The sequence below is a fragment of the Salarias fasciatus genome, chromosome 16 (assembly GCF_902148845.1).
Source record: "Salarias fasciatus chromosome 16, fSalaFa1.1, whole genome shotgun sequence".
NCBI lineage: Eukaryota > Metazoa > Chordata > Actinopteri > Blenniiformes > Blenniidae > Salarias > Salarias fasciatus.
The window spans coordinates 21,032,707-21,050,481 of record NC_043760.1 but is presented as its reverse complement, the minus strand read 5'-3'; the positions used below and the strand labels follow the sequence as shown (position 1 = coordinate 21,050,481).

The 17,775-nt window shown below is 43.5% G+C and overlaps 1 protein-coding gene and 1 long non-coding RNA gene across 10 annotated transcripts in view; one reads left to right on the top strand and one right to left on the bottom strand.

The window, feature by feature from the left end:
- The window catches only part of dip2a (disco-interacting protein 2 homolog A), a 75,263-nt gene that overhangs the window by 26,642 nt on the left and 30,846 nt on the right, over window positions 1-17,775 (top strand). For all 9 annotated transcript variants that reach the window (XM_030112493.1, XM_030112491.1, XM_030112492.1 and 6 more), the window contains exon 2: window positions 17,420-17,491. In XM_030112493.1, coding sequence (XP_029968353.1) covers window positions 17,420-17,491 — 72 coding nt within the window. The remainder of the gene's footprint in view (window positions 1-17,419; window positions 17,492-17,775) is intronic.
- On the bottom strand, window positions 350-17,493 carry LOC115403582 (uncharacterized). Its single transcript, XR_003933225.1, has 3 exons — window positions 17,418-17,493; window positions 15,412-15,418; window positions 350-362 (listed from the first exon to the last, which is right to left on the bottom strand). It is a non-coding gene; the product is annotated as an uncharacterized LOC115403582 (long non-coding RNA).

The window sequence follows — 17,775 nt, the reverse complement described above, 5'->3', positions numbered from 1 at the left end:
CTCCAGCATATTAATCACACCTATAGCCGACGGCGTTGAGCGATGCGTGTTGGAGAATAACAGAATCGACTGGCGACCTTGTTTACCCTTTGAGGAGATTTAAGTAGGTTTGCTCTTCAAGCTGAACTTGAAAGATTCGGAGTTCAAGCACTTAATATTTAATCTTTTTCTTGCAACATTTTGACAAATTGCCTCTTCTATTCGGTATATGTCACGCAGGGTGGATCAAGCGGAGAATGGATGGGATATTCCGGGCCAAAAAAAAAAGGAGCTCTACATTTCCAGAGGCTATTGTGTAGGCGAGAATCAATAAAGAGTGGTAAATAGAGTTGGCTGACGTGACATATGTTGGAGCTGAGAGCCTGCCATTGATGATTTATTCCGCTCCCTGATGAGTCATGAAACCGATAAGTTAATCAGCGAGCATCAGCTGTCCAATCAGAGGAAGTTTAATGTTTGGCATGTGACTGTTGGTCGTCTGTGCGTTAAGTGCCTGGTGTCGCCCCATCTGTGCGTCGAGTGAATAAAACACACTCCTATTTGTTGCCCATTCAATGTATAGACACACACTCCACTCCTGTGTGTGTGTGTGTGTGTGTTTTCAAGTCCAAAGGTTTCCACGAGGAGCTCCTTCCTGGTTACCGGCAAACACAGCATGTGTTGCGTTTCCCTCCCAGAGTCACACACACTTTCCTCCCCTCGCTGCACTCAACACCAACAGGAAGGAGAAAGGAAACAAAGAGCCCACTTCCTCTACGTACAGCCAGCTTTCTACACAATGGAGCAGGAAGTGCCTGGCAACTGTAAGAGAGGCCTTGGAGTGTGAAGTAAAGATAAAGTGGTCTCTCCGTGTTATTAACAGCTCTTTCTTCCCCTGCTCTCTGCTCCTTGTGTCATTTTCCACTGCTGTATCTGCTGGGGCTCGACCCACGTCTGTTTATTTGCTCTTTATGTCATTCTCCATGACGATATAGCGCATCCCATTTCACCCATATTTGCACATTTCTCATGTTTCCCAGCGGTTGAGGCCCGGCATGTATTTTTGCCTGTCCAGAACAAAATGCTCGACGGAGTGAATTCAGACTGTAGTTTGCCCTGGATTTGCTTAATTTGTTGTTTTTTCTGTGAGTTAAAGTTGCACTGTCAATCACAGGACCCAAGAGAGCAGCGCCGCCGCCACCATAGTGACCTCTACTTTGGATAAGAAATGTTGGACAGCAGGGCACCTTGGAATAGGACTGCAGATGCTGGAAGCCTTGCTTTAAATCACCACTTCTGGCTCGCCTGAATCGGACACAGAGACTTTCTTGGTTGCTGAACGGGGGGGGAAAAAATACATACCGCAACCGAAAGCAAGCCCAATTAATGCAGATTGCTGAGCAACTGAATGGCAGAATACATATAGAAGAAGTGTGTTGAGGTTTTCTCTGTCTTGTATCATTTGATCATTTGCTACAGACAAACAGAATGAGAGATGAAGAAGCTCCACTATAAACTACTCTTATCAAACGGTGTGATTCATCATCTTTCTCCTTCTCTCAACGATCGACGGTTTATGATTGCGGGCTCCAGCCCTCCCCGGAAATACTCCAGGGAAACATGTCTTCGCTCAGCTTGTAACTTCAAAGTACCCCCCCCCCCCCCTCCTTCCTGTCTACCTACTAAATCCCTCTCTTCCTTCATTTGTATTCTCCCTCTCTCTTTTCTTTGCATTGTTCGATCAATTTTAACCCCCCCCAACTCTTGTCCTGTCTTCCGTTTCCCACCACCTACTCATTTGTTTGCTCCACTCCTCCTTTTTTCTTTTTTTTTTTTTTTTTTACTTCAACTCTCTTCGAGTGAATCCTGCCAGTCTAGAAACATCAAAGGTGCTTCTCCCTCCCCTCCTTTAACAGTCGTTTACCCCGTCAGGCAAGCCGGTTGCATGCCAAGGCCAGGTACCCTCAGGGGAGGATTCAGGTCAGTGTGGAAACACACTGAACCATATCAGATAGTGAAAATGTGGAAAAAGTAAAAAAAGCACAACAAAAAAAACATTCAAGTAAGCATTGTCTTTAGGTGGATTAATGGTGGTGAAATGGATATGATGTATTGTTTGGCTGCAGACTGAGAAGAGTGTGGGAGTGGTAGAGAAATGCTCTGCCCAAGTCCAAACAACAGGGTTATAATCTAGAATGACTAACCTTTCTTACTGTTTCCAAGTTTCCATCTTCACAACTATTTTTAGAGGCGCTTCCCACTTTCCAGGAAAAGCTATAAATGCAGTTGTTGTAGCATGAGATATGTCCTAAAGCTCCGAAAGGCCTCATCTGGCATCTATTTTAATAGCATCTGAACTTTGTACCACATAATATTCTTCATTTCAGATTGCATGGCTGGCTAAGCCGTGTGTATTTACAATGACATGCCTCTATTATCAAATTTCCTGTCCTGACACACTCATCTGTGCCTGACGTCACTCGAGTCCAAGCAAAAGGTGGCTTGAACTGGAAAATAGTCTCTTGGTGGTGTAAAGCTGAAAGTGATGTATTTGATTTCAGTTTCACGGAAGTTTGCTCAGTTGTTCGTATTGGTTTGATTTTCTGATGACGTGTGAACGACGAAGCTTCTGCCCAGCACACAGAAACGCGCAACAAAGCCTTCCTCTAACATGTCACCAAGGCAAGAGACTCGTACTGTTGCCACTGTTTAGTCAGAGGTGACTTTCAGTCACGGTGTGGTGAGGAAGCGGAGGGAGCTGTGCAGCTCCATTAGCATTGTAAATACCTTTAAGGATAGGTCACAGGCTGGCATCACCTCACATCCCTACAGTGAAGAACTGACATCTGTCACTCTCCCTTGCATCACCCCCCTCCTTCCTTCACCCCAGCGCCCCCCATCCCCCGGTGTCTGCACTGTCCCACATCTGCATTCTCAGCACTCCGATAATGCATAAGGAGCCATTGAATTTTTTATTTTTTTTTCCCCAGGAAGCGCTCCAGTGCCTTCGCTATTAGCAGCTGCTCTTTTGTTCCAAGGAGCACACTGTTAGCGCCATAATCAATGATTGGCTTGTATGCTCATTGTGAAACCTAACCAGAATACTCAACTACAACAACTACCGTGGAGTGGTGACAGTCTTCCTCGCACCGTTCCACTCTGTAGTTCTATATGTCGAATAAAACCTGAATAATTGACTCTCTTTCATCACAATTAGTGAAAAAAGAAGATATGAGAATTTTTTTTTATTTGTTGTTGTATACATCTGTTTCGAATAAGTGATCAATAAATATCATATCCAGATACAGTTTGATATATCACTGAGCATTATCTTGTTTATGATTTATTGTCAGCCAACAAAGAGTCCACATTCTCAAGCTTTATCGGAGGAATCCGCTCCTTACTTGCTCCAGATTACTCACACGTTAATAGATTATATCTTTGAAAAATAATAAAGATTATCATTTCAGCACTTACCGTGCAGCCCAGCTGTAAACACACTCATTATGGCTACTATTTACAGGTCAATAACCTGCTATTTTGTGTAAGTGTGGCTCTTTGCTTCAGTTGGCGAGGTAGAGTGATTACTTTATTATAGTGTGGCCTTTGTTGAAGTGAGCTGATCAGACTGAACTCTGCTTCATTGGGAGCACACTCATTAGAAAAAAAAAACACACACACACAAACACACACACTCACACACACACAGCCCAACCACTGTGAGTACTGCCGCTGCTTCTCATGTAACCAGGCTCACACTGTGAATACAGAGTGTTGTCCACTCCTTGTAAAACAATATTAGGTTTTGCCTTCAAGCTGCTTGTTTTCAGATGTTTTATGCCTGAGACATTCACTACAGAGCCACAAGGCTGAAGTGATATCATTAACAGTCTGAAATGAGAGTATACTAGGAACCTTTCATTGAGAGATGTTTTGAAAATGAAATGTTGTTTATGGGACTTAAATATAGAATTTAGTTACACTCAAGGTCTTTGGTTGCCAAATGGTATTTTATAAAACAAACAAACAAAAAAAAAACAGATAAAGAAGTGAAATGAATCTTTAAATCTGATCTATTGTCTTACATTTTGGCAGAAAATCAATTTTGAACGTGTGCTGCATAACTGAAGGTGAAGTGTTGATTAAAGATTTAAAATGAATGTGAGTCGGTGCAGTCTGGCATGGATTAGAACACGAGAGTCATGTAAAACTTTATATTTCACAGGCATGCAGGCATGTGAGGACTACTCTGCAGCTTTGCAATTGCCTACAGTTTCTGGTAATGTTCGTTGAATATTACAGACTTAAAGACAAACACACTCTCCAGAAGTGCCAATTCAGAGCAGGTGTGAACTCTCCCTGAACCAAAACATCTCTGAAAACCACAATGCAGATCCCAGACTCTGAGCTGCAATGAGTGCTTCCCATTGAACATATCCTAAGTTCACCGATCAAAGGAAATACAGCTTTATTTGCACATGCAAAGTAATGTCCTGCATGTCAAGAGGCGCCATGGAGTGAAGAGCGACAAGAAGGACTTTTCTCAAAGCCAGACAAGGAACAAGAACTGCCCTTCAGAGAAATGATAGTGTGGGAACCTCTGAGCTCTAGCACCCTCTGTTGGACCGATCAAACAAAAGCCCACCACTGTGACAGCGTCCATGTGCGCTCTGGTGGGAACGGGAAAGATGCTGCCATGAAACATGATAAGCTTGTTTGACGGAGTCTTCTCTTGTCAGCAGGATCCTTTTCTCACAGCGAAATGAATCTGTCACGCTGATGTCAGCTCAGGGCCAAAGGAGGACATGAATATGTAAACCAGAAATACGTTTAAAATTGTCTGCTTGTGTGTGTGTGTGTGTGTGGGTGTGTGTGTGTGTGGTAGGTAGCAGTTGTGGTTGCTGTGCCACTGACTAATGAACTCATTAGAACAGGAGCTGTGCACATGTGCTCCAGCTGGACCGTCTCTGCTGTTCCCTCAGCCCTCATTAGTCCGCTGCTCACTGTATGTGTGTGCAGTATCTATGTGTCTGTATATTCATATATATGTTTTTTTTTTATTTTTTAAACATTGCTGTAGTTTGTCTTTGTGGCTTCCTGTGCAGAATACTTCATATTTTCTGATCTGTATTTCTCTCATCTGATTGTGTGCCATTGTCTGGGTAGATTGAAAAATCTCAAATTAATCACGATGTGCTTATATGCATTATTCACACACCTCCTTGTCTTCTTCGTGCTGAGAAAAATCCCTGTCTAGACAAAGACCTATATACAGTATCACAACTTTATTCCTGCACAAACAACTGTTGATACCACGCTCAACTTTGGCATTTTAGTTTTTCTCCAGTCATAAATATCTTGTCTGAGGGCAACCAGATGTTCTTGTCAGCCACTCGGCTTGTTAACAGGGGCTGGGACAGTGTGTGAGCTGCAGTGTTAAAATTTAAAAGGCTTAAGTCTGGCTTTGAGAGTGCTATCACTGCTCCTCTTAATTGCTCGGGCGCAGCCAGGGAAACACACTTCAGTCAGTTGTGTTGCAGAGAAAGCGAAAGTGCCTCTGATGAATTAGAGATGAGCAGTCACATGCACCACAAGAGCAACTAGGTGTGTGACTTCAGCCTGAGGGAACAGATGTGGTGGCAAAACTCTTTAGAGCGCCTTCGCTCAGATCTCAAGGGTATGTTTCAGGTCAAACGCTCGGGTGTGTTTGTGCAAGAGGAGACGTGGTAGTTTAAGAAATGTGAGCAGATTCAACAACTTTGCTCGAAACGTTTGAGACATATTTGATGTTTTTGTTAGATTTCCATTGTCTGTTTAAAATAAAATAGGAATATATACGTTGGGTTGTTGGTGTACCTCATGTGGCTATTTCAGGGTATTTGGAAATTGGACATGTGATATGAGGCTGACAGGAAGAGGAAAGAGAGAACAGATGGCGTTTGAGAAGGGGTTTGGTCATCCTGTCCGGTGCCTGCTGAGACCGGCCGTAGTGTTTGTGTATGTTGGCGCAGCTGATCAAAATACCACAGGATACCTTAAACTCACTATGGAGACGTGATCCAGAAAAGTGTACAATTTGAGGTATTTTAGACCAACTTTTGTTTGAAATGGAGTAAACATTGTGGCGAGAGGGCCTTTTGATGCTGTACCCAGGCTCTGGAAGGACGTTTCATCTGATATACGGACATCTTTTTAAATCCAAGCTCAAAACATACTTATTCAGATTGGTTTGAAATCCCCAACATTTAATTGAATGCGTCTTTTTTAATAGTGATTTTATCATCGCATTGTTATGATTATCTTTTAATGTTATACCTTATGAATAAATATTTATAATTTGATTCATTAATAAAGTCAGTTAGTTATGTGTCATTTTTCTTGCTAGTTAGTCATAACCATTTATTTTGGATTTGTATTGAAGTCTGACTGATGTAGCTTGAATTGAGGTGAGTCCTTATATGTTTCTTCTGCTGTGCTCACTGCTCTTGTTGTTTGTGTGTGGGCCTTCTGATACTCCTCATGCTTTTTCCAAAGTAATTGTGTTTACTCTCTTTAACTGACTATGGTGCAGGGAGACTGTTTTAGCTTTGAGGCTGCAGTAATTTTCATGCAGCTCCACAAAAGATAAAACGACGACAAAATCCTCCATAACATCAACGTCCACTGAGGAAAGAATGTCATCTTTTCTTTTTAATATCATACTTTAATAATTGAAAGGCAAGCTCTAGTTTGGCTGCTTTATAACCAGGTAACCCAGTATACACTGCAGATATTTGCTATTTAGTTGTAGTTCAGTTAATTTGTTCCTCATGGGTGTATTTTCTTGTCATGGTGACCCATACTGTTGTTCTGTTTATCATCTCCCAAGTGCTTTTTTTTTTTTAGACACACAGTGACCCAAACATAGAGATGACAGAAGATAATGGTCTGTGGTTTGTATTTGTTGAAAAGAATGACCAAAGGCACATACAAGCCACAATGTACTCGCACAGTGATCCTGGGTTTCCCACCAGGAGCCCGTCATGTATCATTGGCTGAGAACAAAAGGCTTTGCTGTATGGCTTGTTACACTTGAACCTGGCTCATTAGCGCTGGACCTTGACGTATACAGATATGGATACACAAACGGCCAGTTGGGAACAATGTCCTGCATCTCTAACGCCACGCAGTGTATCTCCGTGCACCCCCTTTAATTGGATTGTCACGGTGCCCATGAGTAGATGTTTAGGGTTTTTTGTGTTTTCGTGCAAAAAGCACCCCACTCTCTCCCTCCCAGCTCTCCCTCTCTATAGCAAAAGTGTTTATGTGTCTATGTATATGCAAGAAGCTTAATGGCTAAGCCTGTGTCAAGCCGTTGAAACATGGCCATTCATATGGTAATAACCAAGCAAAGGAGAAGGCAATAAATCTGCTCACATCCTATGAGACTGGAGAAAAAAAGTGAGCAGAACCCACAGAGACGGGAGCGTCAGAGGGGACGGCGTTCGACTCGTATCTCAAACCCCTGGGAAGCACAGTCTCCTTCCACAAAGGTGGATGATGCCGCCGCTGCAGGCCGCCTCTGACAAGTAGGTTGGAGCTACATTCAATTGAAGAAAGTTAGTTATGGCCAAAGTAGTAAAAATGTGTATCCATATCGCTCAATTTGAAGTGTGAAAGAGTACTTGGATTGCACTTGTATTCTGGCATAACGCTTAAAGTACCTCTCATGCTTTCCAAAGCTATGGCTTAAAAAGCATTGCTCTCAGTGTTTGAACCTTCCACATCCTGCATGCACCACGTGTAGCTAAACACACTAAATTGCATCTGGACAAAACCTGCAGATTTTCCAATGAGGCTGTTGATGATGAATTAGGTTATTATTAGATTAGATCATTGATTTTTAGACTTCTTCACAAGATGTAAATGGGACTAAATAGAACTTGTGCTGTATTAGTTCCACTTCATGCAAATTCTTGCTGTAAAGTCTGAACCTGCATACAGGTACTTTGCAGTGAAGACAACTGTTTTTCTACTAATCACTGCAGCTCTGCTTTCTATGACAAAACACCGTCAGCTGGGAAATGTTGGCCAGATGCAGAAACACACATGGTTTTCTGCAGCTCAGGAGAGATTAGGCCGACTTTCATCACTTGCACAGCTGATTTGTGAGAATGATGTAGGGAGATGTGAAGCATTTTTGTCGTAGGTACAGTTAGGTCCAGACTTCTGAGCCTCACATGTGAAGTACAGCTGTTAGTGTATCGCTGCGAACAGATTCTTATGTATCGGGAAAAAGGCTTTGCCCACACACTGGTCATGCTTGTCACACACACACATCTCACTCAGCCAATCACACGCTGTCACACATATACATACTCTTAATCACATACACTTGCCTTTAACACAAAAAAAAAAAACATGACAGCACTGTGAATGAGACGGACTATTGTTGAATTATTTGTCTGACTCTGAATCTCAACAAAAGGAAAAAAAATTTCAAGCACTTTAAACCTTTGGCACATGATTGAATATTTTAACTTCCACCCTCCTGGTTACAGTGAGCAGTATGCACAGTTGTGCTGTGAGATGACGGCTGTGACAGTTTCTTCTGCTGCTCATGTAGGCGAGACGGGTGTTTACACATGAGGCAACTCTGGCTGGAAGCCAAAATAGCAGTACTCGGCTCAGTCCAGCCCGCATATCATCTGCCCAAAATGAGCCGGATGAATATGTTTGAACGGGAGCCAGATCTGTCTATCCATCTAACTTGCACTGAAACACAAATATGCCCTGACGATGCGCGCCCCTGAGCCCGTTATGCCCACAATTAAGAACCGCGGGTCCAACCCTGAACCTCTCTGTTCACGCTCTTCCAGACTACATCACCCCTTGTTATGTACTGGTACAACGAATACACACATAGAAGAGGTCATTCCATTTCCTCGAAGCTCTACCTTTTATTTAACAGATAATCACTGCTATGTGTTGGATTTATGCACATTTGTACATCTGCGTTTGCTTTTGAGCCAATTTGTATCCGTCTCTTTGTGAGAATTGATCTATCCCTCATGTGGGCATACGTATGTGTGTGTGTGGCTCTGTGTACAGTATCAGTGTTTATTTGTGAGTGTTAATTACGCTCCCCTCCCGTGTAGTCTGCTCCCCAAATCAGCGCACAGCTGCAGGGCCCCCCTGTGCAAAGCAGCACTGCATCTAATGTCTTATTATTCACGCTGTCTGTGTGCTCACCAGCCATTCTGAGCCTGGGGGATGAAGGGGGATTTTGGGCTCTGTGTGTGTGTGTGTGTGTGTGTGTGTGTGTGTTTGTGTGTGTGTGTGTGTGTGTGTGTGTGATGAGGGGGTTATGTATTAGCAAAGTGGTAATGAAGGGTTCGTTCGGTCCCTTAATTCGCTGGCACTACTTAATTAAAAGCGATGCGACGGGGTGATTGGAGCTGGTGATGGATGGCGACCGAGAGACGCCCAGGCATTTCAGGATCAGAGTTATCTGTGTGTGTGTGTGTGTGTGTGTGTGCGTGTGTGTGTGTGTGTGTGTGCAAGGAAGAGGAAGTCATTACCTTTTAATCATATCCTCTGTTATTCCTCCTTTTCCACCCCTTCTCTCTTTTCTCCTCTCATCCCCCCCTTTTGTCTCGAAATTCTCCCCTAAGCCTCCCCCGGCTCGTCCTGCCCCCCCCTCCACGTTCCTCCAGCTGGCTCTCAGTTTCAAGCTCCTTGTCATCTTCAATCAACCCCTCTTTTCTCCAGCACTTACCCCCGTCTTCCTTCCGACCCTGACTGTCTTTAACCTTCCAATAGGATGTGTGTCACATAAATGATCCTGCCGTGTGCGTTCATATCGTTCAGTGTGACCAGAGCTGTGTGCAAAAGAGGCAATGTTTATTCACATACTTCTTGTAGCCTTTTGTGTTACAAGAATCTTGTGGCTTTAATAAAATCTATTGTACTGCTGTGTGCGGCAGGAAGCCACATCCTGTGTGTCTTATAAAATCACTTTGTCAGAAAAAAATGAAATGGAGAAGACCAACATCGCTGTATAATTTACTGCAACATGATGGCCGAACTGACACTTTTGAGATAAACATATAAAATACAATTTAGTGCCATGCCCAAGGATGTATGGGGGGTGTTTTTTGAATACTTGAATGAGAAATGTACTTTTCTACATTGTGAAGTTCAACCATTATTGAGCAATTGACAATATTTTGTAACTTCTTAATTTTTCCATTTATCAGTATTAAGTTGGTCATTCAATACTTGATTATGCAACTTTAAAAGATATGTGACAACCAATGTCTCCTCCACTTTAAAGGGTTGAAGTTTTCATTCTCATAAGTGGCTCAATAAGTGCTCTGTGAAAGGATAAACCGATGTGTAGAGAGCTTCAGGATTTTCACATCTAATTTAACAAACTGTTCATATCACTGTATGAATGCAGACGCTTTTTTTCTATATGTGTGTGTGTGTTTAATCAGCTTTACAAGTGGCTGCTCACAAAAAAAAAAAAAAAGGTCAGTCAGTGGTATGCAGGTGGTCATTGAAGGAATATCTGGAATAAAATGCTGACGCACACGCACACACAGAGGGATGATTAGCCCTTCGGGACAGCTGTAGTACTCTATCTCCATCCAGTCTCGAGTACAGAGCAGTGCTTGCCTAATCATCAGCATGGTTCCCTTCAAAACAGACTATTTTTTTTTTTTCACAAAGCAATCTGTAGATGGGAATTGCTGTAGAATTACAATAATCTAGGTGTGTAGTTTGAAGCACCATCATAATTGACCGTGTTAATGACTTCTCTTATTTTTCCAGCTGTGGTCTTTGTTATGTTGAAACAAATATTAAACCATAATGCAGCGATTCCCTGTATTGGTATAATAGAAGCTTTCCGTAAGCTGGAAAACAAAGTTTTGCAGGCGTCATAACTTGACCTGTACTAACGTGCTATAACAGGCGAACGGGCGCTCTCCTCGCTCGTACAGTATATGTGGTGTGTGAGATCGGTATGTGGGAAGGTGGGGGGCAGGGGTCTGCTTTGACACCCTAATCCTGCTGCCTAGGCTGGCTTTGTGGAGACCTTAGCTGGGAGGAGATAGAAGAAGGGAGGGATGGAAAAAGTGAGAGAGGGTGAAAGGGGAAAAAGAGGTGGCGGGGGGGGGGGGGGGGGGGGGGGGGGTGGCTGAGGGAGGGGAGAGAGGATTGTGGGGTTTGAGAAGAGGGAGGGGAGTGATCGGAGGGCTGAGAGAGGGAGCCAGGTTTGCTCATTCTCCTGTTTTCACTATGGAAGGAAACAAAGGATGTTGAAGGGTCTGACTTGTGACAGCAGGACACACAGTTTGCCTTTGAGCCTGTATTAGCCGTTTAGCCTCTGCTGACCTGACTGCTTGCATCCTGCCGCTGGCCTCTTTTTTCCTTCTACTGTCCCTCCGTCCCTCAGCCTGTGCTGTCTGTGCTGAAGACATCTCTCCGCTGCACTGCATGCTCCTCTGGATTCTGCATGTGAGTGGCTCTGCCTGCCTGCCTGTCTGTCTGTCTGTCCGTCTGTGTGCTTAAGCACTTTATTAAGGCCTGTGGTCACTGAGCGCGACTCTTTTACTTTTCATGTGGCTCGCCTGATGTTTTCCATCCGAGACGGTCTAATGAGATGTGGTTTGAACCATCTCTCTCAATCTTTTTGTCTCTCCTTCATGTCTGTGCAGTGACAGGCTGCTTTTCAAAACCAAATGCAGAAAGGTCAGAGAGGCGCAGTTATGTGCTCATTTGGCCTCGGCGCAAGTTTGGTGATGACAGAAATAATACACACAGTGTACCCCTGAAGTAGATCATTGTGCATAAACCAATAATCAATCCACAAATATGCAACAGACTGATTATGAAGAATGAAACCCATATGCGTAAAACCATTTGTATGCAATGGAACTAATGCTAAATGACAGCTGGCCACATCTGCTTCAGCTGGAATTAACAGACAAGTCCTCGAAAGCAAATGCCTCTCTGCCTAAATATTTAGTCACAGCTTTGGGTGGTTGAAGGGCAGACAGCTTGACTGCTGGCTTGGCAGCAGCAGCAGTGGCACATTGTGGGCACAGACTGGCACAGGAACTGACATTTTGGATGGGCGGGGCTACTGCTCTGGCTGTGGGTCCATTAGGAAGAGAAAAGTGGCCGTCTGGTACAGATATGTGTGGTTCTGAGGCTGAGATGTCCTTGCATTTTTTCTGTGGTTAGATTAAATGTATTCATTTTTTTTTTGTTTGTTTGTTTTTTTGACATCAGGTTTTTAAAAATGGCTCCTGGTTCTGTTTTTTTTTTACTATTTTTTGACATTTAAGAGTAAGCTATTTATTGACTGACTGAGAATTAGCCTGATTGATAAACTGACAAAATTATATCAGCGACTTAGTTCTGTCAAGTCTTGTGCACCTGCTGTGATATTTGGTGTCCCCCGAGAGGGGCTCAGACCCCAGGTTGGGAACCAGTAGACCATTGATTCCTCTGGGTTGCTGTATTTGTGAATGGTAAAGAGGTGCAGCTCTTTGTGAGTTTAATAATCCTCATATTAGGCGTAAACTGCTTTGAGAGCCATCCTTAGCTAACCACCTGGTCAGAATGGTCGTACTTGGAGAGCTCAGTGTTTTCTCAGATGGGAGGTCAGGTCAGACCCTCTGCCAGACAATCCAGATGATACATTACAATGTTGGTCATAACTCATACCTGGTTTTGCAGCTTACAGTCATTATTACAGTTGGGTGCGCACACACAGTGTGACTTCTACGCATGCATACACAAACGACTTTTCCCTGCGCGAAGCGTCAGAGTATGGGATCTATTTTCACACACAGATGTGTTCTCTTCTGGAGTATTGCTGTATGCTTGTGAAGCACTGCATTGCTCACAGCTCTCTGAAGGCTTTTCTGAATCTGAAAACAAGGAGAAATGTGCGCGAACATGTGAATATGCAGACTCTCTCCTGTGCCTAAATATTATTTGGCAGTTGCATTATTTGTGGGGGCTTGTAGTGGAATGTGCTAATCTATGGAGATGCAACACAATTCTCTAATGGACCTCAGTATGAGAGCAGCTCCAGTCAGGAGCCATCAGTCAGGACGGCTCAATAGCCATCGGTCCATTACAGTCAATAAAACAAAGCAGGGGACAGAGAGTTGTCTTGCTGTCACTTCCCAGAGTGTCACAAGATTGACCATCTCTTTCTGGAAATTGGATTCAGGACCGGATGAGAGAAATGTTTACGGTAACAGCAGTGCATGATGTGCTAGGGTAAAAAAAAAAAAAAAAACCCTCCCTACATTTTCCAGCAAATAACATTTTGTCACCTCAGATGGATGGAGAATGGAGTGATTACAAGACCTGCATTTTATACCCCAGAAAGTAGGACGACAGAGATGATTTCCTGCCGTTGTTAAAAATCTTTTCCCTCTCAGTAAGAGCTGCCGAAGGCAACTGAAAATGACTGTCTTGGGGTCAGAGGATGACAGGAATTTGTGATATATTTGTGGACTGTGTGGACCCTCAGTTGTGGAGATGAAGGTGAAGAGGTTAGGGTGAAACGGATGCAGTGAACAAAAGAGGCCAGCTTTTGATGGCGGTCGGTGGTGGCTGCGAAAAAGAAGAAAACATGCCTCCAGCTGAGCCCCAGATAATTCCTCGACCATCATGATACGAGTACTGCCCACTGTGTCCCTCCTGCTCTTTCGCTCTCCCTGCGCTTTTACTCGTCTACCCTTCTGGCACGTACAGTTGAGGTGTAATCCCCCACATCCTCTCTCTCCTCTCAGGTTCACGTTCAAGGACGTGCTTTTTTTTTCATTACAGGTTAATTACATAGCAATGCTTCGTCAGTGCAGGAGGTTAAAGCAGGTCAAATAAAGTGTTTGCCGTTTGAGAGTGAAATTTAAGCGTTAGACTTTCCTCTATCTTTCCATCTGTCCTTCAATCCTTCCGTCCGACTATTCACTTCCCCTCCTGTCACTCCCCAGGCACCAGGCCACACTGTGACCTTTGAATTATCAAAGCTTAAGAAGAGAGGAAGACAGACTGAATCGTCAAACACATTGAAACACGCTCATACATAAAATATGACAGTTTTGAAAGTTTGTTATTTGGGTTGAGGCTCATTGCTCACTGAACGGCTGAGTTCATTCCTCCATATTAGATGACTAAGCCCGTTTGTTTGCTAATCTAAAGATTAGCTTCAGTGAAACATAACTTGATGGATCAGTGTGTTCTCGAGGCTGCTCGGCCTCTGCAGCCGTTAGCCAGAATTTTGGTGCCTCTGTAGAGAATAGCCTTCCTTTGTGCAATTGTCAAGCCGGTTGGCTGCCGCGGCGTGCAAGCTCAGACCCGCTGGCACGCACACAGACATGTACGAGTGTGCGCACGCACACCCAAACACACACAAACGGAGTACTTATCGCCAGAAAGAGTCAGTGTCAGGTCAGCCGGCCGGCTCTGTGGACAGCGCTGTATTGTTGCTGGCCTCCATCCCTCCTGGACATTTAACAGTGCGGGCTTTCAGTTGTTACTGGTGAGTCAGGACCAGCGGGCATTGTAGATACCAGTCCGACCAACAACTCCTGCCCTCACAAGTGTCACAGTGTTGTGTTCCCCGAAAAGTGTGACCATTTTGTTCAAACACAAGTAAAAATTTCTATAAATAGTAACTAAATCCTAAAAATATTAATGCTCATCAATAAGACCGCAGATGCTGTGCTGATTATGATTTTAGAGAGTTCAGTTTTGCTGTTGGACGCTTTCAAAAGAAGCAAGAAAACAAAGGGTGGCCCAGTTGGTTGTAGGGATGGGATTACACATGGAGGGATTTAATGAAGATGGCTGTTTGCTTTTTCATTTGACCTCCACTTTCATGACCCCCACTGGGAGTCTGAACGGATGAATGTAAAGAGCTCAGCTTGATCTCTATTTACTGGACAGAAGTGTCAACACCCTGTGGAAACTGACTCCGACATCCTGAATTGACTTTTGTGAGCTCTCCAAGCTTCCTTCCAGAACAATGTACACATTGCATTAGGTGGCTCTTTGACTTTGACACTCTTAACGGCCCGGATGCCTCTTTTGTATATTGTCCTTACGGCCCCTCATTTCTCACAGCTTTGCTGTCGATTTTGTTTACATCGACCTTATGTGCGATGTGTGATATAGGAGTTGGTTGGGTATTCGGGGTTTGGGATTGAGAATGACTGTCAGTCAGTCTTTTTACTGAATCAATGAGCCTTTTGTCAACGAAATGTGTCCTCCCCCGTCAGTCTCAGCCTGGCCAATATTCATGTCTGTTATGCAGAAAGACAGTGACATCTCACTACTAATTCTTGCCTGACAAGCCCAAACTCACCAAAATCTTCTTAGGGATGCATGATACATCATAAATGTACCATCATCACATTATCTGACTGACTGACTGTGGTGTGTGTCTTCATACCCTGCATGTCAACATATCTGGCCAATGAGACCGAGCCCTGCTGTCATACCTGATTCCCAGAAGTCAACCGAAAAGACCAGAAAGTCGAGGTGAATTGACTAAAAACAGCACAATCAACAATTGCTCCACTTTTTCAGAGGTGTTAATGGCCGTTGCATTTTTGCGTGGTTTGTGAAGCAGGCTACATTGACACAACTGAAAGTAAAGCCAATTTTTTTTTTCCACAATGTCAACATTGACTACCACACATTTCCCTTAACCAGATCAAGTCACACTATTCTCTCTCTCTTTTTTTTTTTTTTTTTTTTTTTTATCATAGTGATTTTGTATACTGTAAAGTCAGAGGGACAAATCTGTACAGGGAAAGAGAAGATTTGAATCAGGGATTTGGTGATGACTAGGGATGGGATAGTTCCCGATTCCATTTTTGATTCTGTGCTTCATCGATTCTATCATTGGTTTTCATTTGGAAAAATGCATGAGAAGTATTCATATAACAGTTAGTAATCACAGCTTTCACAATGAAGCAAATGGTTACCTGCAGTATTAACAGCAGAGAACATGCTAACGCTGCTGGGATGAGATTCACTTGGGAGTAGATCGAAAATGCAACATTCAGTCAACGTTATCGCGTGTTGTGTGTAAATGTTTCTGCTTATTGGTAGTGTTTCCTCCCTTTGATGAAATATCCACTTTGAAAGTTACCCTATTGTCATCCTTTGTCTTGAAATGTAACCAAGCTTTTTGAGTGTTAGTGCCAATTGGGTGCCATGTTTCCTGCTGGCTGCGCTGGTGAATGGCGTTCCCTCTGGTTCTCAACAAGAAACAGTTTTCCAATTCATCATCCACAGTGATGATGGATGAGGTCGGTTTGTAGAGGACATTTTAACATTTGTTGTGAGTAGAAAGCAGGTGGGAAAGAGGTCTGCATTTGAGAGATGAAATGTAAAGAATAATGCAGAATACGTGAAGAATGTAGGCTATTGAATATGGATAATATTTTGTCATTACTGTGAAATAATTGTCAAACCTTTACACATTTTATGATACAGCACTGTCAACATAAACTGTTTTAGCTGTTTATATTCATACACTACTTTCAGGGAGTGTTTGTCTTGCTCTTAAATATATTCTGCAGCATACCCCTAACCACAGCCGCAACGCTAAAGAACGGTCTTTATCCACAAGGAAAAACCCTGAGTCCTGCAGCAGATGGTGTGGTCCCCTCAGAGTCCCAGACTCCACGTCATGGAGTCAGTGTGGGGTTGCCTGAACAGGCAGAGACACTCAGACGGCATAAGCCCACAGAGGAACTGTAGCAGCTTGGTCAACCGAAAATTATTTGTGGGATTTTACTTTAATTTTACTGCCTGAAAAATTTGAACTACACATCCTATACTGCTGACATTTCTGAGATATCTTTTATTCTCCTTATCTGCAAATTACTACATCTTCCTCTGCATTTATTGTACTTAAATGACATGGCAAAGCGTTGGTATTCTTTCAAAGAATGATGATTCAGATACCAGGCAGACGACTGAGTCGAATTCACTTCGTGCTGACAGCAGGAAAATATTAGACGCACCACACAAATGATCTTTTAAATGCCTCCTTACTCAGCTGACGCCGTCGTTTAAGCACATTGAAAATTCCTGACGGTATCACATATGTCAAGCGTGATTATTTTTCACGCTGGTGTATTTGAGCAAACGCGGTGTCGCATCTCGTGCGTTTGTTTGGAAAAGTCATCAAGATGGGTAGGAGCCGGTCGTCTGCCTACCCAACCTGCCTCTGGTGCCCCGCGGTGCCAGTGTAACCAGCTTGGCAGTGTGATCCTGAGGCAGTCATACACACACACACACACTCACACTAAACCAAGGCACGGCTGAGCTAATGACTCATCTCTCTTCCCCCCCCCCCGCCTTTCTCTCTCTCCCCCTCTGTCTGTCTGTTCCTCTATTTCTCCCTCTGTCTATACAGGGGACATCACTCAGAAAGGCTATGAGAAGAAAAGAGGCAAGCTGTTGGCGCCGTACATCCCACAGATACAAGGTAAGGCGCACAGGCCTGGAAGGAAACGCTGTGTCCAGAACAGGCTTTTGTCTGCATGTTAGCGTGGCAACACAAACAGAGAGGAAGCTCTTTTGAGTTGATGGTGTTCCTAATGCAAAAGTACTTCTATTCATAACTAATGCATCTTATTTTTCACACAAAACGAGGGAGAAAAATAAATCATCTGAAGCTGGATGTATGAATGACAGCTAAAACCGTCAATTACAAAGATGCACAATAGAATAGTTCCAGAAGTTGTCTGCAGAAATGTAATATTCTGAAGA